Source organism: Pristiophorus japonicus, chromosome 14 (assembly GCF_044704955.1).
Source record: "Pristiophorus japonicus isolate sPriJap1 chromosome 14, sPriJap1.hap1, whole genome shotgun sequence".
Classification (NCBI taxonomy): domain Eukaryota; kingdom Metazoa; phylum Chordata; class Chondrichthyes; family Pristiophoridae; genus Pristiophorus; species Pristiophorus japonicus.
Genome location: NC_091990.1, coordinates 106,717,141 through 106,743,271, shown reverse-complemented (window position 1 = coordinate 106,743,271; position 26,131 = coordinate 106,717,141). Strand labels below are relative to the sequence as shown.

The 26,131-nt window shown below is 48.9% G+C and overlaps 1 protein-coding gene across 1 annotated transcript in view; it reads left to right on the top strand.

Moving 5' to 3' along the window:
- galnt18b (UDP-N-acetyl-alpha-D-galactosamine:polypeptide N-acetylgalactosaminyltransferase 18b) overlaps positions 1 to 26,131 on the top strand; it is a 180,368-nt gene that overhangs the window by 125,477 nt on the left and 28,760 nt on the right. Inside the window, exons 9-10 of the mRNA XM_070898742.1 lie at positions 1,928 to 2,065; positions 18,358 to 18,453. Coding sequence (XP_070754843.1) covers positions 1,928 to 2,065; positions 18,358 to 18,453 — 234 coding nt within the window. The remainder of the gene's footprint in view (positions 1 to 1,927; positions 2,066 to 18,357; positions 18,454 to 26,131) is intronic.

Here is a 26,131-nt window from a genome sequence, read left to right as displayed (position 1 = left end):
TGTCAGATTAACTGTGAAGACTTCTACATAAGAACATAAGAAATAGGAGCAGAAGTAGGCCACCTGGCCCCTCGAGCCTGCTCTACCATTTAATAAGATCATGGCTGATCTGATCATGGACTCAGCTCCACTTCCCTGCCCGCTCCCCATAACCCTTTATTCCCTCATCGCTCAAAAATCTGTCTATCTTCGCCTTAAATATATTTAATTACCGAATCTCCACAGCTCTCTGGGGCAGAGAATTCCATAGATTTACAAACCTTTGAGAAGAAATTCCTCCTCATCTCAGTTTTAAATGGGCGGCCCCTTATTCTGAGACTATGTCCCCTAGTTTTAGTTTCCCCTATGAGTGGAAATATCCTCTCTGCATCCACCTTGTCGAGCCCCCTCATTATCTTATATGTTTTGATAAGATCACCTCTCATCCTTCTGAACTCCAATGGGCCCAACCTACTTAACCTATCTTCATAAGTCAACCCCCTCATCTCCGGAATCAACCTAGTGAACCTTTTCCGAATAGCCTCCAATAAAAGTATATCCTTCCTTAAATACGGAGACCAAAACTGTTCGCAGTACTCCAGGTGTGGCCTCACCAATACCTTATACAGTTGTAGTTTGTGTAATTAAAGTTAAATCCTACACAGAGGCAATGATGATACTTAGCTAAACAAAATTCAGCACAACACATACAGTGTAAATACCAACGTGCTTCCTTTTTATGCTCCCCAGACACAAGGGCTGGTCCGGCCTACCTTGTCCTGGGTGCCTCACCTCGGGGACCAACCAAGGGCTTGTTCTTGACTGCTGTAAATCAATCTAGTGAACCTTGCCAAGCCGCCCCTGACTGAGGTCCCAGATGTCCCATTGTCCTTGCCCGCCTGTTATCAGCTCGCTCTCCCAGCAAGTTAGGATGCAAGAAATTTTCGAGGTTAATGGAGAAGGAAACAGTCTAACTAACGGGGCATGCTGTGAGATTTTTATATTTATATTCCTTCACGGGATATGCGCGTCGCCGGCAAGGCCAGCATTTATTGCCCATCCCTAATTGCCCCTTGAGAAGGTGGTGGTGAGCTGCCATTTCAGAGGGCAGGTAAGAGGGCAGGAAATTTATTCCAGAACTGTACAAAACACTAGTTAGGCCACAGCTAGAGTACTGCGTACAGTTCTGGTTACCACATTATAGGAAAGATGTGATTGGACTGGAGAGCGTTCAGAGGAGATTTACAAGGAAGTTGCATGGACGGGAGAATTTTAGCTATGAGGAAAGATTGGATAGGCTGGGGTTGTTTTCCTTCGAACAGAGTAGGCTGAGGGCAGACCTTATTGAGGCGTATAAAATTATGAGGGGCCTAGATAGAGTGGATAGGAAGGACCTATTTCCCTTGGCAGAGAAGTCAACAACAAGGGGCCATAGATTTAAAGTAATTGGTAGGAGGGTTAGAGGGGAGATGAGAAAAAATGTCTATACCCAGAGGGTGGTGGGGGTCTGGAACTCACTGCTTGAAAGGGTGGTAGAGGCAGAAACCCTCACCACATTTAAAATGTACATGGATGTGCACTTGAAGTGCCGTAACCTACAGGGTTATGGATCAAGAGCTTGAAAGTGGGATTAGGCTGGAAAGCTCTTTGTCGGCTGGCGAGGACACGATGGGCTGGTTGGCCTCCTCCTGTGTCGTAATTTTTTTATGATTCTATAATCTACATTGCTGTGGGTCTGGAGTCACATATAGGCCCAGACCGGGTCAGGGTGGCAGAGTTCCTGATGAGACGCCTCACGCCAGCAAGATCCAGCCCATTATCTCACTGCAAGAGTTGGTTGAACTTTTACTTTAGCCCGATTGGGGTTGTGGGACCCAGTGGGTTTCGCACTGGCCTCAATCTTTGCACAATTTACGAGCACGCTGTCTTTTTTTTTCTGTCTCTCCAGAATTCAGGGATTGACATTGGAGACATCTCGGAGCGAAAGGCTTTGAGGCAAAGGTTGAAATGCAAGGACTTTAAATGGTATCTGCAAAACGTGTACCCAGAGATGAGAATGTACATGGACATTGTGGCCTACGGCACGGTAAGGACAAACCTCCTAAAACAAACGCGGTTTGTTTTATATCTCGGCATCAGCCCTGGCTCAGTGGGCAGCACACTCATCACAAAATCAGAAGGTTGTGGGTTCAAGTCCCACTCCAGAGGCTTGAGCAAAGAAATCTAGGCTGACACTTGCTGTGCATGGAGAAACAGTCAGACTGAACACTGTGAGCTCAAAGTAAAGTGAACTTAGTCTTTTATTGCAGGTCTCCAGAGTGCCTCTCCAACCTGTGAAGCCTCCTTAAATACCTGTGCTTCCAAGGTATTATGGGATCCCTTGGGACTCCAGGGGATGAGCCCTCTGGTGGTTGTACAGAGTAAATACAAGTTTACATATATAACAACATTCCCCCCCAAAGTCAATAGTGTAACTATTTACAATGTGAGTCGATCTGGGGTCCTTCTTGCCCTGGTTGATCATCTCGGTGTGAAAGCTGGCATTGTTGAATCATTTGTTGGGCCCTTGCTGGGCTGCTGTGCAGCTGGCCTTGCTGGGCTGCCTGGTGTGTTGGGCCCTGCTGGCTGCTGTGGATGATGGGTTCTGCTTCGTGGTCAACCGTGGTGCCGGTTGCCACTGGTGTGTATGTTGGGGGATCAAAAAAGGTATTGTCCAAGGTGGGTTGCTCAGGATAGTCCGTGAATCTGAGTTTGATTTGGTCCAAGTGTTTCCGGTGAATGAGTCCATTTGAAAGTTTGACCTCAAATACCCTGCTCCTCTCTTTGGCCACGACAGTGCAGGGAAGCCACTTGGGACCTTGTCCATAATTTAATACAAATACAGGATCATTGATTTCAATCTCGCATGACACATTTGCGCTATCATGGTTTGCACTTTGTTGAAGCCGCCTGCTCTCTACCTGTTCATGTAGATCAGGGTGAACAAACGAGAGCCTTGTCTTAAGTGCTATTTTCATGAGCAGTTCAGCAGGTGGGATCCCAGTGAGCGAGTGGGGTCTCGTGCGGTAGCTAAGCAGGACTCGGGATAGGCGAGTCTGCAGTGAGCCTTCAATTACCCTCTTCAAGCCTTGCTTGATGGTTTGCACTGCTCTTTCTGCCTGACCATTGGACACTGGTTTAAACGGGGCAGATGTGACATGTTTGATCCCGTTAAGGGTCAGGAATTCTTTGAACTCAGCATTGGTAAAACATGGCCCGTTGTCGCTCACTAGGACATCGGGTAGGCTCTGTGTGGCAAACATGGCCCGCAGGCTTTCAGTAGTGACAGCGGACGTGCTAGCCAACATTATCTCACATTCAATCCACTTGGAGTACGCGTCAACAAGCACAAGGAACATTTTACCCAAGAACAGGCCTGCATAGTCGACGTGTACCCTAGACCACGGTTTGGAGGGCCAAGAGCATAAACTTAGCGGCGCCTCCCTGGGTACATTGCTTAACTGCGAGCATGTATTACATCTGTGAACGCAGGATTTTAAGTCTGCATCGATACCGGGCCACCACACGTGGGATCTGGCTATCGCTTTCATCATTATGATGCCTGGGTGGGTATTGTGGAGGTCATTGATGAAGGTGTCTCTGCCCTTCTTGGGGACCACTACTTGATTGTCCCACAGAAGACAGTCTGCCTGTATAGACATTTCATCTTTACGCCCCTGGAACGTCTTTATCTCTTCCTGCATTTCCACTGGGACACTGGACCAGCTCCCGTGAAACACACAGCTTTTGACTTGAGATAACAAGGGGTCCTGGCTTGTCCAGGTTCTGATCTGCCAGGCAGTGACGGGTGATTGTTCACTCTCAAATGCTTCCATAACCATGGCTAGATCTGCGGGCTGTGCCATTTCCACCCCCATGGTGGGCAATGGCAGCCTACTGAGAGCATCGGCGCAGTTTTCTGTGCCTGGCCTGTGGAGGATGGCGTAGTTGTATGCGGACAACGTGAGCACTTATCTCTGGATGCGGGCCGATGCATTGGTATTTATCCCTTTACTCTCGGAGAACAGGGATGTTAGTGGCTTATGGTCAGTTTCCAATTCGAATTTTAGCCCAAACAGGTATTGATGCATTTTCTTTATCCCATAGACACACACTAACGCTTCTTTCTCAATCATGCTGTAGGCTCTCTCAGCCTTAGACAGACTCCTGGTTGCAGTTTCCCGAAATCATTAGCTTGTTGCAGTACACACCCGATGCCATATGACGACGCATCACATGCTAGTACCAAACGCTTACATGGATCATACAACACAAGCAATTTGTTTGAGCATAACAATTTTCTCACTTTTACAAAGGCATTTTCTCGGCTTTTACCCTCAACCCATTCATCCCCTTTTCATAGTAAGACATGCAGTGGTTCTAACAGTGTGCTGAGACCCAGTAAGAAGTTACCAAAGTAGTTCAAGAGTCCCAGAAACGACCGCAGCTCCGTCACGTTCTGTGGCCTCGGTGCGTTCTCGATTGCCTCTGTCTTCGCGTTGGTGGGCCTGATGCCGTCCGCCGCAATCCTCCTTCCCAGGAACTCCACTTCAGGCGCCAGGAAAACGCACTTCGAGCGTTTTAACCTGAGCACCACGCGGTTGAGTCGACTAAAAACCTCCTCCAGGTTCTGCAGATGCTCGACTGTGTTCTGACCTGTGACCAAGATGTCGTCCTGAAGACCATGTTGTGCAGGACCGACTTTAGTAAGCTTTCCATGTTTCTCTGGAATATCGCCGCCACCGATCGGATTCCAAACGGGCATCTGTTATAAACAAAAAGACCTTTGTGAGTATTGATGCAGGTGAGGGCCTTCGATGATTCCGCCAGTTCCTGCGTCATGTAGGCTGAAGTCAGATCCAGCTCGTGAACTTCTTTCCTCCCGCCAGCATTGCAAAGAGACCGTCGGCCTTTGGTAGTGGGTATTGGTCCTGCAGGGAGAAACGATTGATAGTTACTTTGTAATCGCCACAGATTCTGACGGTGCCATCTCCCTTGAGGACTGGGCGAAAGGACTGGCCCACTCGCTGAACTCGATCGAGGAAATAATGCCCTCTCTTTGCAGCCGGTCTAGCTCGATCTCTACCCTTTCTCTCATCATGTGTGGTACTGCTCTCGCCTTGTGATGGATGGGTTGCGCCCCCGGAATTAGGTGGATCTGCACTTTTGCTCCTTGGAATTTCCCGATTCCTGGTTCAAACAGCGAAGGAAATCTGTTTAAGACCTGGACAGTGTCGTCAGCGGGCGATAGCGCTCGGACATCGTCCCAGTTCCAGCGTATCTTTCCCAGCCAGCTCCTGCCGAGCAGCGTGGGACCATCGCCCGGTACCACCCAGAGTGGTAGCTTGTGCATCGCTCCATCGTAGGAGACCTTTACGGTAGCACTGCTGATTACAGGAATCAGTTCTTTCGTGTAAGTTCATAGTTTCGTACGAACTGGAGTTAAGACTGACCTTGAGGCCTTGTTGCACCACAACCTTTCAAAAGTCTTTTTGCCCATGATGGACTGGCTCGTGCCCGTGTCTAGCTCCATTGACACCGGGAGACTACTTAGTTCAACATTCAGCATTATCGGGGGACAATTCGTGGTGAATGTGTGCACCCCATGTACCTCTGCCTCCTCAATCTGAGGCTCTGGTTTATCGTGATCTTCCATGGATCTGTCCTCCTCTGCAACATGGTGGTTTGCAGGTTTAACAGGCTTTGCAGCTCACCTGCACACTCGTTGGAGGTGTCCCATTGTTCCACTTCCCTTGCAAACATACTCTTTGAATCGGCATGAATGGAAACGATGATCACACCCGCAGCGCCAACAAGGTATTAATGGCCTTGCATTCATCACACTTGATGGTGGACTCTGAGACATCTGCAGACGTGCAGCCGCAGGTATGTGTGACCTGCCCTGTACGTTACGATTCGAAAACAACATCACTTTGTTCACAGTACTTGTAGCAGCACTTGTGTGCTGAGAGATTTGTTTCGTGTTGTCACTGGTGTCAATGAACACCTGGACTATCGCTATGGCCTTACTCAAGGTTGGGGTCTCTACAGTCAAAAGTTTGCGAAGTATGGTTTTGTGGCCAATGCCAAGTACGAAAAAGTCTCTGAGCATGTGCTCCAAATGTCCTTCAACTTCGCAATGTCCTGCAAGACATCTTAGCTCGGCGACATAACTCGCCACTTCCTGACCTTCAAGCCTTTTGTAGGTGTAGAACCGGTAGCTCGCCATCAGAATGCTTTCCTTCGGGTTTAAATGCTCTCGGACACAAATCATCGTACAATTTCTCTGTGGGTTTCGCTGGATGAGCAGATTCTTCATGAGGCCGTACTTTGGTGCCCCACAGACAGTGAGGAGGATCGCCCTTCCTTTGGCAGCGCTCTCTTCCCCATCTAGCCGTTGGCCACGAAGTATTGGTCGAGTCGCTCCACAAAAGTTTCCCAATCATTTTCCTCTGAGAATTTCTCCAGGACGCCCACTGTTCTCTGCATCTTTGGGTTTGCTATCTGTATCTCGTCGCCAGTTGTTGTGTATGGAGAAAGAGTCAGACTGAACACTGTGAACTCAAAGTAAAGTGTGACCTTAATGTTTTATTGCATGTCTCCAGAGTGCCTCTCCAATCTGTGAAGCCTCCGGTGGCTGGACAGAGTAAATACAAGTATACATATATAACAGCACTCTCAGTGGAACATTGGAATAGGAGAAGGCCATTCAGCCCCTCGATCCTGTTCTGCCATTCAATGAGATCACGGCTGACCTGTGACCTAACTCCATATACCTGCCTTTGGCCCATATCCCTTAATACCTTTGACTAACAGAAAGCTAGCAATCTCCGATTTAAAATTAACAATTGACCCTCAGCATCAATTGCCATTTGCGGAAGAGAGTTCCAAACTTCTACCACCCTTTGTGTATAGAAGTGTTTCCTAACTTCACTCCTGAAAGATCTGGCTCTAATTTTTAAAGTGTGCCACCCTAGTCCTAGACTCCCTAACCAGCAGGAATAATTTCTCTCTATCTACCCTATCTGTTCCCCTTAATATCTTGAAATATTCGATCAGATCGCCCCTTAACCTTCTAATTTCAAGGGAACACAACCCTAGTTTGTGTAATCTCACCTTGTAACTTAACCCTCGGAGTCCGGGTAACATTGTGGTAAACCTACGCTGCACTCCCTCCAAGGCCAATATATCCTCCCTAAGGTGTGGTGTCCAGAACTGCTCACGGTGCTCCAGGTGTGGTCTAACCAGGACTCTGTACAGCTGCAGCATAACTTCTACACCCTTGGCCTACATTGGCTTCCGGTTAAGCAAAGGACTCTGCACCGGCCCGCTGCAATCCCGGGCCGAAGGGACTCTGCACCGGCCCGCACCCATCCCGGGCCGAAAGGACTCCATACCTGCCCATACCTATCCCTGTGGTCTCACACCAGCTGTTCATTGTGCTGACAGACTCGGGGCGGACGTCGAACCAGCCGTAGGGACTCCGAGGCCGGAGCTGAACCGGCTGACAGGACTCCGAGGCCGGAGCTGAACCGGCTGACAGGACTCCGAGGCCGGAGCTGAACCGGCCGACAGGACTCCGAGGCCGGAGCTGAACCGGCCGACTGGACTCCGAGGCCGGAGCTGAACCGGCTGACGGGACTCCGAGGCCGGAGCTGAACCGGCTGACGGGACTCCGAGGCCGGAGCTGAACCGGCTGACGGGACTCCGAGGCCGGAGCTGAACCGGCTGACGGGACTCCGAGGCCGGAGCTGAACCGGCTGACGGGACTCCGAGGCCGGAGCTGAACCGGCTGACGGGACTCCGAGGCCGGAGCTGAACCGGCTGACGGGACTCCGAGGCCGGAGCTGAACCGGCTGACGGGACTCCGAGGCCGGAGCTGAACCGGCTGACGGGACTCCGAGGCCGGAGCTGAACCGGCTGACGGGACTCCGAGGCCGGAGCTGAACCGGCTGACGGGACTCCGAGGCCGGAGCTGAACCGGCTGACGGGACTCCGAGGCCGGAGCTGAACCGGCTGACGGGACTCCGAGGCCGGAGCTGAACCAGCCGTAGGGACTCCGAGGCCGGAGCTGAACCGGCTGACGGGACTCCGAGGCCGGAGCTGAACCGGTTGACGGGACTCCGAGGCCGGAGCTGAACCGGCTGACAGGACTCTGAGGCCGGAGCTGAACCGGCTGACAGGACTCCGAGGCCGGAGCTGAACCGGCCGCCGGCGTTCGACCCAACATCTTAAACTTCTAACCAACTTTTAATTAATTTTTAAACTTTTAATCAACTTTTAAACTTTTTAAACAATTTTTGAGAACTTTAAAAACTTACATTTTAGACTTTTAATCGAAATACTTTTAGTGCGTACGCCCCTACACTCGATGCAACGGATGAGGCTAAAGAGGGTTTTTATTCCAACCTTGAGACATCCTTGTCCCGCGTACCCATGGGCGACAAATTGATCCTCCTAGGTGACTTTAATGTCAGGGTCGGCAAAGACACAGTCCTCTGGGGAGGCGTGATTGGCAGAGAGGGGGTAGGGAAAGCCAGCTCCAGTGGTACCCTACTCCTGACAAAATGTCTAAAACATGAACTCCTCATCACCAACACCCTGTTCCGCCAGAGGGACAAATACAAGGCATCGTGGCAACACCCTCACTCCAAACAATGGCACCTGCTTGACTATGTCATCGTCCGAGCCAGGGATCGCAAGGATGTGCGCATCACTCGCGCCATGACAGGAGCTGACGACTGCTGGATGGACCACCGCCTAATCTGATCCATCATCAACATTAACATTGCCCCAAAGCAGAGGGGCCAGCAGAAGCAGTTCCGTATAAAAGTTAATACCGGGGCACTTAGAGACCCAGCTAAGAGAGCCCTTTACTGCCAGCGCCTCACAGCCAATCTGGCATGCCTTGATGACCCTGAGATGCTGAATGCCGACAGAGCTTGTTCTGCCCTCCAGGCCTCTATAACCACTGCCTGTGAAGAGACACTTGGTCACTCAACCATCAGGACTGGTTTGATGATAATGATCAGGAGATCGAAGAACTAATAGATCGCAACACAAAGCATTTCTGAGTCTCAAGCAACAACCCAACTCGGGAGCTGCAAAACAACATTACAGACGGCTCAAGGCTCAGGACCAACAAAAAACCCGGGACCTAAAGTACAGGTGGTGGATGGAGGAAGCACAGGAGATACAACAACTGGCCGACAGCCACGATATGTTCACTGCAGTCAAGGCCACCTATGGTCCAAACTCCCAAGGCCCCACCCGACTCTTGGCCAAGAATGGGGAAACACTCATCAAGGACACCGAGGCTGTCAGGGCCCGATGGAAGGAGCACTTTGAAGATCTCCTCAATCGAGACTTTGCCTTTGACTCGAGTGTTCTCGATTCCATCAGTGAAACTCCAACGTTGCACGAGGTAGGCAAAGCCATAAAACAGCTCAAGAATAACAAGGATACGGGTGCAGATGGAATCCCTGCTGAGGCGCTAAAGTATCGCGGAGAGGCGCTGTTGGCGCGGATACATGACCTCATCTCTCTCATCTGGAGGGAGGAGAGCGTGCTGGGAGATCTCAGAGATGCAGTGATCGTGACCATCTTTAAAAAAGGGGACGAGTCCGACTGCGGCATCTACAGAGGAATCTCCCTACTATCAGCCACTGGGAAGGTTGTCGCTAGAGTTCTCCTCAATCGTCTTCTCCCTGTGGCCGAGGAGCTCCTCCCGGAGTCACAGTGCGGATTTCGTCCCCTACGGGACACAACAGCCGTGATCTTTGCAGCACAACAGCTGCAAGAAAAATGCAGGGAGCAGCGCCAGCCCTTATACATGGCCTTTTTCGATCTTACAAAGGCCTTTGACACTGTCAACCATGAGGGTCTATGGAGCGTCGTCCTCCGTTTTGGATCCCCCCAAAAGTTTGTCAACATCCTTCGCCTGCTTCACTATGACATGCAGGCTGTGATCCTTACCAACGGATCCATTACAGACCCAATCCACGTCCGGACTGGGGTCAAACAGGACTGCGTCATCGCTCCAACCCTCTTCTCAATCTTCCTCGCCGCCATGCTCCACCTCATAATCAACAAGCTCCCCGCTGGAGTGGAACTAAACTACAGAACCAGTGGGAAGCTGGTTAACCTACGCCGCCTCCAGGCCAGGTCCAAGATCACCCCAACCTCTGTTGTTGAGCTGCAGTATGCGGACGACACCTGCGTCTGTGCACATTCTGAGGCTGAACTCCAGGATATAGTCAATGTATTCACTGAGATATATGAAAGCATAGGCCTTATGCTTAACATCCGTAAGACAAAGGTCCTCCACCAGCCTGTCACTGCTGCACAGCACTGCTCTCCAATCATCAAGATTCATGGCGCAGTCCTCAACAACGTGGACCATTTCACATATCTCAAGAGCCTCTTATCAACAAAGGCAGACAATGATGCGGAGATTCAACATCGCCTCCAGTGCGCCAGTGCAGCCTTCGGCGGTCTGAGGAAAAGAGTGTTTGAAGACCAGGCCCTCAAATCTGTCACCAAGCTCATGGTCTACAGGGCTGTAGTTAATACCCGCCTTCCTGTATGGATCTGAGGCATGGACGATGTATAGACCTCAAGTCGCTGGAGATATATCACCAACGCTGTCTCCACAAGGTCCTGCAAATCCCCTCGAAGGACAGGTGCACCAACATCAGTGTCCTCGACCAGGCTAACATTCCCAGTATTGAAGCACTGACCACACTCGATCAGCTTCGCTGGGCAGGCCACATAGTTCGCATGCCAGATACGAGACTCCCTAAGCAAATGCTTTATGTGGAGCTCCTTCATGGTAAACGAGCCAAAGGTGGGCAGCAGAAACGCGATAAGGACACCCGCAAAGCCTCCCTGGTAAAGTGCAACATCACCACTGACACCTGGGAGACCCTGGCCGAGGACAACCTGAGGTAGAGAAGGTGTTGAGCTCTTCGAGTCTCAACACAAAGAGCGTGAAGAGGTCAAGCGCAGGCAGCGGAAGGAGCGCGTGGCAAACCAGCCCCACCCACCCCTTCCCTTGACAAATGTCTGTTCCACCTGTAACAGGGTCTGAGGCTCTTGTATCGGACTGTTCATCAAAGAACTCACTTTGGGAGTGGAAGCAAGTCCTCCTCGATTCCGAGGGACTGCCTATGATGATGACACCCTTGTATTCTAGTCCTCTAGATATAAAGACCAGCATTCCATTAGCCTCTGTGGTTATTTTCTGTACCTGTTCATGCCATTTTAATGTTCTATGTACCTGGATCCTCAAGTCTCTTTGGACCTCCACTGTTTTTAGGTTTTCACCATTTAGAAAGTACTCTGTTCTATCCTTTTAAGGCCCAAAGTGGATGACCTCACATTTGCCTATATTGAAATACAGTTTTGCCATTCACTTAATCTGTCCCTTTATAATTTTCTGCTTTCATCTACACTGCCTATAATGCTGCCTATTTTTGTGTCAAAGACAAATTTGGATTATATGACTTTTTATGCCATCATCTAACACGAGCCTGCTCCCACCCCTCTTCATCTCCCTCTATCAACAAATCCTTCTATTCCTTTCTCCCTCATGTGATTATCTAGCCCCCTCTTAAATGCATCTGTACTATTCGTCTGAACCACTCCCTGTGGTAGCGAGTTCCACATTCTCACCACTCTCTGGGTAAAGATGTTTCTCCTGAATTCCCCATTGGATTTATTGGTGACTATCTTACAATGATGGCTCCGAGTCGGGTCTCACCCTATCAAATGCTTTCATAATCTTGAAGACCTAAATTAGGTGTTGGCTGTGGCTCAGTGGGTAGCACCCTCAACTTTGAATCAGAAGGTTGTGGGTTCAAGTCCCAGTCCAGGCACTTGAGCACAAAAATCTAGGCTGATAATCCCAGTGCAATGCTGAGGGAGCATTGCACTGTCGGAGGGGCAGTACTGAGGGAGCACTGCACTGTCTGAGGGGCAGTACTGAGGGAGTGCTGCACTGTCAGAGGGGCAATACTGAGGGAGCGCTGCACTGTTGGAGGGACAGTACTGAGGGAGCACTGCACTGTCGGAGGGGCAGTACTGAGGAAGCGCTGCACTGTCGGAGGGTCAGTACTGAGGGAGCACTGCACTGTCGGAGGGGCAATACTGAGGGAGCACTGCACTGTCGGAGGGGCGGTACTGAGGGAGTGCTGCACTGTTGGAGGGACAGTACTGAGGGAGCACTGCACTGTCGGAGGGGCAGTACTGAGGAAGCGCTGCACTGTCGGAGGGTCAGTACTGAGGGAGCACTGCACTGTCGGAGGGGCAATACTGAGGGAGCACTGCACTGTCGGAGGGGCGGTACTGAGGGAGTGCTGCACTGTCGGAGGGGCAGTACTGAGGGAGCGCTGCACTGTCAGAGGTGCCACCTTTCAGATGAGACGTTAGACTGAGCCCCGTCTGCTCTCTCAGGTGGACATAAAAGATCCCATGGTACTATTTCGAAGAACAGCAGGGGAGGTGTCCTGGCCAAAATGTAACCCTTAATCAACATATAGAAATAGAATCATAGAATGGTTACAGCACAGAAGGAGCCATTCTGCCCGTCGAGCCCATGCCGGCTCTCTGCAAGAGCACTTCAGCTCGTCCCACTCCCCCTCCCATTCCCCGAGGCCATGCAAATTTTTTCCCTTCAGGTAATTATCCACTTCTCTTTTGAAATCCACGATTGAGTCTGCCTCTATCACCCTTTCAGGCAGTACATTCCAGATTCTGTGTAAAAAAGTTTCCCCTCATGTCACCTTTGGTTCTTCTGCCAATCACCTTAAATCTGTGTCCGCCAATGGGAACACTTTCACTCTATCTACTCTATCCAGATCCCTCATGATTTTGAACACCTCGATCAAATCTCCTCTCAACCTTCTCTGCTCTAAGGAGAACAACACCAGCTTCTGCAGTCTATCCACGTAACTGAAGTCCCTCATCCCTGGAGCTATTCTCGTAAATGCATGTTTTTCTTTCTCTCTTTCTTTTAGGTCACCCCTCAGCCTTCTCTTTTCTACAGATAGAGCCCCAGCCTGTTCGATCTTTCCTGATGGGTATAACTTCTCAGTTCTGGTATCATTCAAGTAGACCTTCTCTAGTGCCTCGGTATCCTTTTTATAATATGGCGACCAGAACTGTTCACAATGCTTCAAATATGGTCCAACCAAGGTTCTATACAGGTTTAACATAATAACATGGTACATGTATTATGTCTGAAATTGCGAGGGAGTTGGAGTACAAGAGTAAGGAAGTTTTGCTGCAACTGTACAGGGCTTTGGTGAAACCACACCTGGAGCACTGCGCACAGTTTTAGACTCCTTATCTGAGGAATGATATACTTGCCTTAGAGGTGGTGCAACAAAGGTTCACTAGATTAATATCTGTGATGAGAGGGTTGTCTTGTGATGAGAGTTTGTGTAGATTGGCCTTATACTCTCTGGAGTTTAGAAGAATGAGAGGTGATCTCATTGAAACGTACAAGATTCTGAGAGGGATTGACAGAGTAGATGCTGAAAGAATGTTTCCTCTGGCTGGGGAGTCTAGAACCAGGGGCCACAATCTCAGGATAAGGGGTCAGCCATTTAAAACTGAGATGAGGAGGAATTTCTTCACTCAAAGGGTGGTGAATCTTTGGAATTTTCTACCCCAAAGATCTGTGGAGGTTCAGTCTTTGAGCATATTCAAGACAGAGATCGCTAGATTTTTGGACACTAAGGGAGTCAAGGGATATGGGGATCGGGCAGGAAAGTGGAGTTGAGGTAGAAGATCAGCCATGATCTTATTGAATGGAGGAGCAGTCTCGAGGAGCCGAATGGCCAACTCTTGCTCTTATTTCTTGTCTGTAAAAGTTTGTGTGTTAATCAGACTGACTTGAAGTCTGCAAATGTAATCCTGCTGATGATTTCTCTCTGTTTAGTGAAGTGATGTAAGTTCTTGCTTTTGCTTGCTAAGCTGGGAAGTTTGTCTTCCGTTTTAAAGTAGCACCCACTAAACTGGGGCAGACTTGACAGCACTGACCAGTTAGAACATAAGAACATAAATCCCATTAATTTCTCCAGTGTTATTTTTTTACTAATACCGTATATACTCGCATATCCTACGATCTCACGTATCATGCGACCCCTAAATTTTCGTCCCCAAAACATGATTTTATCATATATCTCATGTATCATGCGAGTCACTTTTTTGAGATACCAGATGCCACTAGGCTAGGCTTTCAAACAAGTTTAACAAGTACCCAACACGTAACAAGTACCCTAATACATAACAACGATCGAATACAGACCTTAACAACCGAATCATGAAACATCGAGTGGATTCTGTTGTGAAAGCTGTTCGCGAATCGAACACCGATTTAGCAATCATTCCAGCTGGCTTGACTAGCGTCGTTCAGCCACAGCCTCTACTGTGTTTGCGGGTAAAAGAAGCATGGGCTGAGATAGATGGAGCCTCTAATAATGCAGCAAACTTCAGAGGGAGTTGTGGGTGGCGATCTCTAGACCACAGCAAAGATACAGTACAAGTGACAATAGAGGCTGCAATCCAGCCCAGGAGATACCTGCCGAGATTCAGCGTGGATACGGTCTGCTTAACAGCCTAACAGCCTAATCTTGGCCAGCACTTCACACCCGCAAATTTTGTATCTCGCGTATCATGCGACCCCCCAAATTTAGGTTACAATTTAGGTCTTCAAAAGTCGCATGATACGCGAGTATATACGGTACTCATTTCTTTCAATTCCTCATTCTCGCTAGACCCTTGGTACGCCACTATTTCTGGGAGGTTTTTTGCGTGAAGACAGACACAAAATATTTGTTTCATTTCCCTGTCATTTCCTTATTCCCCATTATAATTTCTCCTGTCTCAGCCTGTAACTTTCGCAAATCTTTTTCTTTTTTCGTTCATATAGAAGCTTTTACAGTCTGTTTTTATGTCTCTTGCTAGTTTTCTCTCGTAAAGTTTCAGCATCGAAGGAATCAGTGCTTAATGAGGAAACCTAATTAAACATGTGCCCCTGCATACTGCTGCTGAGGTTTTAGCGGCCTGTAATCACTGATAATGCAATCAAGGACAGCAGTCAGTCTTGCAACGGGATCGATATTATCTTTTTAATTGGGGTTTCTGTAGAATGGGAGAATTAGCTGGAGCAGAATCAAAGGCAGACTCATAATTAATGGTTTTGCTTGATGGAATAGCAATTGTATGTAACAAGAGTGAAATTATTGATAATATAACAGAGTCAGGGAGATATAGTGATCCCATTCGCCCATTATCTCCGCAAGATCCTGCAAATCCCCTGGGAGGATAGACGCACCAATGTCAGTGTTCTCGATCAGACCAACATCTCCAGCATCAAAGCACTGACCACACTCGACCAGCTCCGTTGGGCGGGCCATATTGTCCGCATGCCCGACACGAGACTCCCAAAGCAAGCACTCTACGCGAAAATCCTACATGGCAGGTGATCCCCAGGTGGGCAGAGGAAACATTTCAAGGACACCCTCAAAGCCTCCTTGATAAAGTGCAACATCCCCACCGACACCTGGGCGTCCCTGGCCAAAGACCGCCCTAAGTGGAGGAAGAGCATCCGGGAAGGCGCTGAGCACCTCGAGTCTCGTCGCCGAGAGTATGCAGAAACCAAGCGCAGGCAGCGGAAGGAGCGTGCGGCAAACCAGACTCCCCACCCACCCTTTCCTTCAACCACTGTCTGTCCCACCTGTGACAGAGACTGTGGTTCTCGTATTGGACTGTATAGCTACCTGAGAACTCACTTTTAGAGTGGAAGCAAGTCTTCCTCGATTTTGAGGGACTGCCTATGATGATGATCCACCCAATGGAAGAGCTAGCTAAATAAGGAATCCAGCTCATTAACTGAAGTTGTCAATAAGGAACAAGTTCAATTAAATTCTCCTCACAGGGAGTTGTATTTTAACTTTTATGTATAAGCAAAACGATGTGAATTTTCAAATAGTCCAGGTGAGAGAAATGAATGTAAAAACGACAGGTTTACATAGAGTTTACAGAATCAGACCATCAGTCCAACTGCTCCATGCTAGTGATTATGCTCTGTACCCTTGATACTCCGCAATTTCTGAGAGGTTTTTTGTGTCTTCTTCCGTGAAAACAAACACAAAAGTATTTGTTTAATTTCTCTGCCATTTCATTATTCCCCATTACAATTTCTCGTGTCGCATCCTGTAGGGGACTCACATTTACTTTTGCTAATCTTTTCCTTTTTACACACCTATAGAAGTTTTTACAGTCTGTTTTTATGTCTCTCATTAGTTTACTCGCATATTCTATTTTCCCTTTCTTTATCAATTTCTTGGTCCTCTTTTGCTGAATTCTAAAATCCCAATCCTCGGGCTTACTGCTCTTTCTGACAACATTGTAAGCCTCTTCCTCTGATCTAATACTATCCACAGTTGGACCACTTTTCTTGTGGGTTTTTTGCACCTTAAAGGAATGTATGTTGGTTGTAAATTATGTATTAGTTCTTTAAATGCTAGCCGTTACTTGTCTACCGTCATACCTTTTAGTGTAGTTTCCCAATCTACCTTAACTAACTCACACCTCATACCTACGTAGTTTGCTTTGTTTAGATTTAAGACCCTAGTTTCGGATTTAACTAAATCACTTTCAAACTCAACGTAAAATTCTATCATATTATGGTCACTCTTCCCTAAAAGCCCATTTAGTTCAAAGTTATTAATGAACCCTTTCTCATTGCACAATACTAGATCTAAAATAGCCTGTTCTCTAGTTGGTTCCTCAACATACTAATGTAGAAAACTATCTTGTATACATTCCATGAACTCGTCCTCCATATTATTACTGCAAATTTGGTTTGCCCAGTCTATATGTAGATTAAAGCCCCCATGATTACTGTATTATCCTTGTTACAGGTACCTTTAATTTCCTGATTTATACTGTGCCCTACATTACCACTACTGTTTGGGGGCCTATAAACAACTCCCACCAATGTTTTCTGCCCCTTGCTGTTTCTTAGCTCCAACCAAACTGATTCTACTTCTTAATTTTCGGAGCTAAGATCCTTTCTCTCTACTGTCTTTATCCCATCCTTTATTATCAGGGCTACCCATGCTCCTTTTCCACTTTGCCTATCTCTTCTAAAAGTTAAGTATCCTGGAATATTAAGTTCCCAACCTTGGTCACTTTGCAACCACGACTCTGTAATGGCTATTAGAGCAAATTATTAATTTTTATCTGCGCTATTAATTGATCTATTTTGTTGCGAATGCTTCGCGCTTTCAGATATCGGGGCCGAAATTGCCCCTTTCCTGAAGGCCTGTTAACACCGGAAATTGCCGGCCACGTGGGACGTGCAATGGCCGCTGACTTTTCGTGAAATGCTGCCATTATCAAAATTCTACTCCTGTGGTATCCTGGCGGTGACCCGCTCCCCTCTGCTCCGCTGGTGTGTCATCACCATGCACACCGCCGCTCTACCACCCAACGGCGAAATGCCACCGTGAAAATCTTCCTCCCGCTGGGCAGTGCCAAAACAAGCTTTTTCCCGGCGGAGCAGTGAGGCTGTGGCTTCTGCAACGGCGGTGCGGCTTCCCTTAAAGGGGAGGGCGCGCTGCTGCTGCCACCATGTTTGTTTTTTGCCGGGCGACTGCCAGGTCGGGCCGACAATTATGCTCCCAGGGTTCGGCCGGGTTGCCAACAGGTAGCCTGGCACCCCCTCTGCCCCGGCTGAAACCGTCCCTGGTGGCCCAGTGGGCCCAAGTTTAGAAATCGTGCAGGCTCTCCCCTTTAAGGGAAGGGGAGCGCTGTGGGGACATCATCGCGGCGGTCACTGCACCCTTCCCTAACCTCCGCCCCTCGGGTGTACTTACCTCCCAACTTCTGCCCCCATTATGAGTGACTTCCGGTCCGCCTGAAAAAAAAACAACAAAGAGCAGAGTTTCGCTCAAGCGGCTCCCCCTCAACCACCGTGGCGGTAAAAACCTCAGAAACAGGGTGCGTGCAGCCTCTTTTGGGTGGGGGGCAATTTCGGGGCTATAATGTCTTTAGCTTTGACTTTTTTCTATTTTTCCCTGATGTCACCTCAGTCACTGATGCCCTGTGACCTTGGTTCCTCTCTCTGTCCCTTCCTGACACACTCTGCTTATTTTTACCCCAAACTCTGCTCTGCTCTAGAGCCTTGACATTTCTCTTGCTGCCTTTAAATTTACTATTCCTGAATCCTCCCACTCACCCTTCATTAGTTTAAAGTGCTGTCTACCGCCCTAGTTATTCCTAGGCATCGTCTAATACAAGCATGTTTTATTTCTCTGTTTATTGCAGCTCAAAAATTCCCTGAAAAGCGATTTATGCGTTGATCAGGGGCCAGCGACAGACAATATTCCCATTATGTACGGCTGCCATGGATGGGCGCCACAGGTATGTGCAACAAAGACCCGGGGCAGAGTCACACAAAGTCACTGTTCCGTATGGGAGGGCTGTGTTTCCGATCATGGTATGAACATACAGACATACGGTCAATGCCGGACAGATAAAGACCCTCTGGCCCATCCAGCCTGTCCCACGCAAATGAAGACAATTTAGATATTAACCTGATACCTGGTATTGAGGGAGCGCCACACTGTCGTTGGGGCAGTACTGAGGGACCTCTGCACTGTCGGAAGGGCAGTAATGAGGGAACGCCACACTGTCGGAGGGGCAGTACTGAGGGAGCAGCGCACCGTCGGAAGGGCAATACTGAGGGAGCACTGCACTGTCGGAGGGGCAGTACTGAGGGAGCGCCGCACTGTCAGAGGGGCAGTACTGAGGGAGCGCCGCACTGTCGGAGGGGCAGTATTGAGGGAACGCTGCACTGTCAGAGGTGCAATACTGAGGGAGCGCTACTCTGTCGGAGAGGGCAGTATTGAGGGAGAGTTGCACTGTTAGAGGGGCAGTACTGAGGGAGTGCTGCACTGTCGGAGGTGCCGTCTTTCGGGTGAGGCATTAATCCGAGGCCCTCAAGTGGACGTAAAACAGATGATCTGGTCATTATCACATTGCTGTTGTGGGAGCTTACTGTGCGCAAATTGGTTGCTGCGCTTCCCACATTACAACAGCGACTACACTCCAAAAGTACTTCATTGACTGTAAAGTGCTTAGAGACGTCCGGTAGTTGTGAAAGGCGCTATATAAATGCAAGTCTTTCTTTCTTTCTATGTTCCTAACTATTGCTCAGTTGTCACGTGAACCGGGTAAGCGCTATCATCCACACTTCCAGTGAGATGCTGTGTTCCAAGGGAGCTTGGGCCAGAGGATTGATGGTTCAGAGAGTGAGGTCCAACATCTAGCCAGGGCTGTCTTTGACTGAGACTCCTAGCTGGGGGGCGTGGATTGGTGAATTCACCCTGGTGTGTCCAACAAACACAACGTTAGGAGGCACAGTGAGTTGTGTAGATAGGAGGAGGGATGTGGCCTCCATGTAGGCTGTCTGTAAAACATTAAAATCCACATGAGCCCCTTGGGCTGGTATAGTATTAGACGGTCCCTCGTATCGAGGATGACTCACTTCCACACCAAAAAGGGGATGAGTTCACAGGTGTTTCAATGAGGGACCTGATATTCCAGATCATGAACTACATGTTGAAGGGTGGAAGATGCCTGTGCTTGGATTTTTTTAACGTGTGGTGGCTGCTGCACACCAGCCACCACACGGGCTTGACAGAGCACCATCGGAGCAGGCCGGGGAGCGGAAGGAGCATTGTGGCAGCATACCACTCCAGGGAGCAGCACGTGCTGGAACAGGAGAGCAACGGCAGTGAAAAGGGAAGTCACCATATTCCAGGTCGGTGATTGGAGCGTGGACAGGTACAGCACGAGTGGCGAGGTCGGGGCGAAGGAGCGATGAGAGATTTCAGAGGGACGTGATGGGAGCCCAGGAGAGGCGTGAGTTCAGGGCCCAGAAGAGGCGAGGGCCCAGAGGCAGTACGGACCGGCCCACACTGCGATGTGTGAGCGCACTAGGTCTGTGCAGCAGAGCTGGTCTCCAAGCGTCTTGGTTAATCCTTGCCACTGGACCAAGACCTAGCTCTGTCAAGCCCGTGTGGTGGCTGGTGTGCAACGGCCACCACACGTTAACAAAATCCATGCACAGGCATCTTCCACCCTTCAAGATTTAGTTTGGGACCTGGAATTTTAGGTCCTTCATTGAAACACCTGTGAACTTTTTGACGTGGAAGCAAGTCATCCTCGGTTCGAGGGACCGCCTATGATGATAATGATTGACAGAACTAGGTCTTGGTCCAGTGGTAAGGATTAACCAAGACAACCAGAGACCAGCTCTGCTGCACGGACCTAATGCACACACAAACGCCTACTGTTCATAGATCGCAGTGTGGGCTGGCCCGTGCTGCACCTTCCCTGGGCCCTGACCCCGCTGTTGTTACATGCTATGCCATTCCTGGGCCTCTGCCTCGCTGCTGGACTCCTCGATCCCGACCTCGCCGCTCGTAGAGTCAGTGTTTCAGCACTGTGTATGCCCCAATGGGAATTGGATGTTGAGCCTGTCGCCTGTGCCAGCCTGCTTGTGCCATGCAGTGAAGACACTGACGAGGTGAAATGGCTCAGCTCAGCAGTGAACTCACGGTGGGAAGCTAGAGTTCGATTGGCAAATTAGGAGTTGCACAAAACACTGGGCAGTGAGGTAACAGCACCTCGTGTTGCAGGGTGTGGACAAGTTTGATTTGCAGGTAGAGATTTGTGGTTTTGCAAATGTGGCTGGTACTGACAGGTTCCTCAATTTGTTGCCAAATGTTTTGACAATAACTTTGGCTGACAGGGTACTGACTACAATTATAAGAGGCACATTTCACAATGACCTCTTATTTGTCAACCACAATGAATCAAGTCAGCAACGAGGCAAAGCATCTTACATGTAATTAAAAGTGTCAGAAAGTTTAAATGCTTTTGCGTCGAAAGTCAGACTTTGCCTGCTCCTGACGCCTAACTCCACGTGATGCCGTTTGACCCGTACACGCAGACTAACGTGGACCGAGCCCGGATAAATAATCCCACAGGCCTTGTCCTCTTACCTAACTGTTTGGAACAGCAATCCCCGACCTTGCTGAGATTGCTGGCTTCCATGGAGACGCAGCTAGCCAATCAGTTCGGGTAAAACTGAGTGGACTGAACGAACATTGTTTCTCCACTGCACCGTCTACGTAACTCACAGTCAACGGCGATCACAATCTGGCACTTGGATTTCTCTGTAAGTATCTCACACTAAATTATTATAGTTCAAACAATGGCCGCTACATGCTTGTTGCAAGAAGGGAAAGTTACATCGGATCTACAGCACAGAAATAAGCCATTCATCAGAACATAAGAAATAGGAGCAGGAGTAGGCCATTAGGCCACACGAGCCTGCTCCGCCATTCAATATGATCATGGCTGATCCGATCATAGACTCAGCTCCACTTCCCCGCCTGCTCCCCATAACCCTCGGCTCCCTTATTGTTCAAAAAACCTTAAATATATTCAATGACCCAGCTTCCACAGCTCTCTGGGACAGATAATTCCACAGACTTACAACCCTCTCAGAGAAAAAATTACTCCTCATCTCAATTCTAAATTTCAACTCGTCCGTGCCGGTGTTTATGCTCCACACGAACCTCCTCCCACCGCTCTTCATCTTACTCCATCAGCATCTCCTTCTATTCCTTTCTCCCTCGAGTTTTTATCCAGCTTCCCCTTGAATGCATCTGTGCTGTTTGCCTCGACCACTCCCTGTGGCAGCGAGTTTCACATTCTCACCACTCTCTGGGTAAAGAAGTTTCTCCTGAATTCCCTATTGGATTTTTTAGTGACTGTCTTATATTGACGGCCCCTAGTTCTGGTCTCCCCCACAAATGGAAACCCAATCAAACATTTTCTTCCCGACCGGTGGGATTGAGCCGGGGGAGATGTTGAAATGGAGCGGATCCATTTCCCACTACTCTCACGATGATTCCTCATTTCAATCTCCGTATTCCTGCCCCCGCCGTCTCACCCCCCCCCCCTCGCCAACAGCTGCAGGAGGCGTTGATCGGGGGCGGGGGGCAATGGTAGAAAGGGAGGTGGCCGAGGTAAGTGCAAAAAAATGTTAAACTAATGTTTTTTAATTTTTTGGATTCCTCTTTGCCCGTGATCAATCAGCCCGGATCTGCTGCAGTGCGCGGGGCCAATCGGGCCGGATCGGGGGAGTGCGTGGGGCCGATCGGGCCAGATCGGGGGAGTGCGTGGGGCTGATTGGGCTGGATCGGGGCTGCCCTTGGGGACCAACTCACTGGGCCCAATGCAGAGCCAGCAGCGATAGCCTTTCCCTTTAAGGGAGGGGAGGAGCCTGGGATCGCACCAATGCCACACACCGACCTGCGTCCTGTAGCACTCCAGGAAGGAAGTGGAGTGTAATGCTCTACTTCCTTCCTGGAGCACAACCAGCACAGTTTTTGAAAGTTGAAATTATTAGTGGCAGGCACTATTTTTTCAACTTTTCAAAGTTAGGGCCTCAGACGGGGTGCTTCTGAATTTCCCCCTCCCTGGCTTTAGTGGCGTTGCTCGAAGGGGAAGTGTTGCTTCAGACACTTGGAGAGCTTCCTGCTGTTCCTCCAATAAGAACATAGGCTGACCTCCCACATTCTACCCTACGTAAACTAGAGGTGATCCAAAACTCGGCTGCCCATGTCCTAACTTGCAACAAGTCCCGCCTGTGCTCGCTGACCTACATTGGCTCCCGGTTAAGCAACACCTCGATTTCAAAATTCTGATCCTTGTTTTCAAATTCCTCCATGGCCTTGCCCCTCCCTATCGCTGTAATCTCCTTCAGCCCACACAACCCCCTGAGATGTCTACACTCCTCAAATTCTTCCCTCCTGAGCATCCATGATTATAATTGCTCAACCATCGGTGGCCGTGCCTTCTGTTGCCTGGGCCCCAAGCTCTGGAACTCCCTCCCTAAACTTCTCCGCCTCTCTACCTCTCTTTCTTCCTTCAAAAAGCTCCTTAAAACCAACCTCTTTCACCAAGCTTTTGGTTACCTGTACTAATTTATACTTATGCAGCTCGCTGTCAAATTTTAATCTCATAACATTCCTGTGAAGTGCCTTGGGACATTTCATACGATAATGGCATTATATAAATACAAGTTGTTGTTGTTGTAGGCCATTCAGCCCCTCGAACCTGCTCCACCATTCAATCATATCATGGCTGATCTGTATCTTAACTCCATTTACCCACTTTAGCTTCATATCCCTCGATACCCTGACCCAACAAAAATCTGTCAATCCCAGTCTTGAAAGCTCCAATTGACCCCCAGCATCCACAGCGTTTTGCGGGGGGGAGGAGAGTTCCAGATTCCCACCGCCCTTTGTGTGAAGAAGTGCTTCCTGACATCAACCCTGAACGGCCTGGCTCTAATTTTAAGGTGATGCCTTCTTATTCTGGACTTCCTGCACCAGAGGAAATAGTTTCTCCCTATCGACCCCATCAACTCCTTTAATCATCTCAAACACCTTGATTAGATCCACCCCTTAATTTTCTAAAGTCAAGGGAATACAAGCCCAGTCTGTGCAACCTGCCCTCGTAATTTAACCCTTTTAGCCCCGGTATCATTCTGGTGAATCTGCTCCCCCTCTGAGGCCGATATATCCTCCCTGAGGGCGGGGCCCAGGACTGAACGGAATACTCCAGACAGGGTCTGACCAGAGCTCTGTGCAGCTGCAGCATCACTTCCTCCTCTTTACATTCCAGTTCCCCCCGAGATAAAGGCCAACGTTCCATCAGCCTTTCGGATTTGTTTTTGCAGGTGTGCACTAGCCTTTAGGGAGTTGTGTACATGCACACTCAAATCCTTTTGCTCCCCACACTCCCTAGTTTCTCTCCAATAAGAGAATATTCCAATCTGTCTTTCCCAGATCCAAAGCGGGTGACCTCACTCTTCCCCTCATTGAACTCCAGCTAGAGTTCAGAAGGATGAGAGGTGATCTCATTGAAACATACACAATTCTTACAGGGCCTGACAGGGTAGATGCAGGGAGGATGTTTCCTCTGGCTGGGGAGTCTAGAACCAGGGGTCACAGTCTCAGAATAAGGGGTCGGCCATTTAGGACTGAGATGAGGAGAAACCGCTTCACTCAGAGGGTGATGAATCTTGGGAATTCTCTACCCCAGAGGGCTGTGGAGGCTCAGTTTTTGAGTATATTCAAGGCAGAGATAGATTTTTAGATATTAAGGGAATCAAGGAAGGTGGAGTTGAATGGCGGAGCAGGCTCGAGGAGCCGAATGGCCGACTCCTGCTCCTAATTCTTATGTTCTTATCTGCCGCAGTTTTGACGACTCCTTTAATCTGCCCATGTCCCTCCTCCCATCTACACAACTGACTGTGCATCCTAATGTGTTTGTTGGACACACCAGGGTGAATTCACCAATCTACGCACCCCCCCCCCCACAGCTAGGAGTCTCAGTCAAAGACAGCCCAGGCTGGATGTTGGGCCTCACTCTCTGACCCATCAATCCTCTGGCCCAAGCTTCCTTGGAACGCAGCCTCTCACTGGAAGTGTGGATGAGAGAGTTTACCCGGTTCACGTGACAACTGAGCAATAGTTAGGAACATCGGAACAGAAGGCTATTCAACCCCTCGAACCTGTTCCACCATTCAGTGAGATCATGGCTGATCTGCGATCTAACTCCATATACCCACCTTTGTCCCATATCCCTCAATACTTTGCTTAACAAAAAGCTATCAATCTCCGATTTAAAATTAATAATTGACCTCCAGTATCAATTGGCATTTGCAGAAGAGCGTTCCAAACTTCTCCCACTCTTTGTGTGTCGAAGTGTTTCCTAATTTCATTCCTGAAAGGTCTGGCTCTAATTTTTAGACTATGCCCCCTGGTCCTGGACTCCCCAACCAGAGGAACTAGTTTCTCTCCATCTACCCTGTCAGTTCCCCTCAATATCCTGAAAACTTCCATCAGAAGTCCATAGTTCACAGAATCATAGAACAATACAGCACAGAAGGAGACCATTCGGCCCATCGAGCCTGTGCCGGCTCTGTGAAAGAGCGATCCAATTAGTCCTACTCCCATCTGCCCTTTCCCCATAGCCCGGTGAATTTCTCCCCTTGCTAACTCTTTGCACAGGTTAAAAATACCAAAAATGATTGACTAGCCTTAAAAATCTATTAGTGTTGGTAAAAGGCCTCAGGCAGAAGGCTAATTAACATGCAGATCTCGGTCACTGCCCGGCTCAATTAATGCAAATTAATGAAATATACAAATCACATTGAAATCATTTACCATCGCTGTTCTTGAATGTTAACAAGCTATAGTTCTGAGGACATCATTTTCAATCTTTGCTCCAAGCCATTATTGAGATCATTTTAAATTCAGATTCCCTTTCTCTATCCTCCTTTGTCACTTTTTCTGTTTCTCTTTCTCTCTCCCTCTCTCTCACGTTTTCTCTCTCCCTCCTTCTTTCTCTCTCACACTCTTTCTCTCTCTCTCCCTCACTTTCATGCTCTTTCTCTTACTCTATCGCACATTCTCTAGTTGTCATTCTCTCACGCTCTTTCTCTCTCTCCCTCACTCTCATGCTCTTTCTCTCTCTCTCTCCCTCACTCTCTTTCTTTCTCTCTCCCTCTCTCTCATGTTCTTTCTCTCACTCTCTCACTCCTTCTCTAGTTGTCATTCTCTCACGCTCTTTCTCTCTCTCTCCCTCTCTCTCACGCTCGTTCTCTCCCTCTCTCCCCCACTCGCTTTCTATCAGCTCCTTTTATTCTTCTCATTCACTTCGATGTCTCTCTTCACCTAATTATATCTGTCAGAACTCTGGTCCATTGTGTTAGTCAATCGTCTTCTTTATTGAGATTCCTCACTCTTGTCCCTCTCACCACCTCTGCTCCCCCCGGGCCTCTCTCGATCACCGTCACAGCTCTCATCATGTCATTGGAGCGTCTCTCACTCTCCTCTCTCCCTCCTCAGCAGCTCCCCATGCTGTAACTAATTTAAAGGGCTTTCCTCACAGATTCAGACATGTACCAGCAATGCACTAACCTTCCACCAAATGCACACATGCACGCGCACAC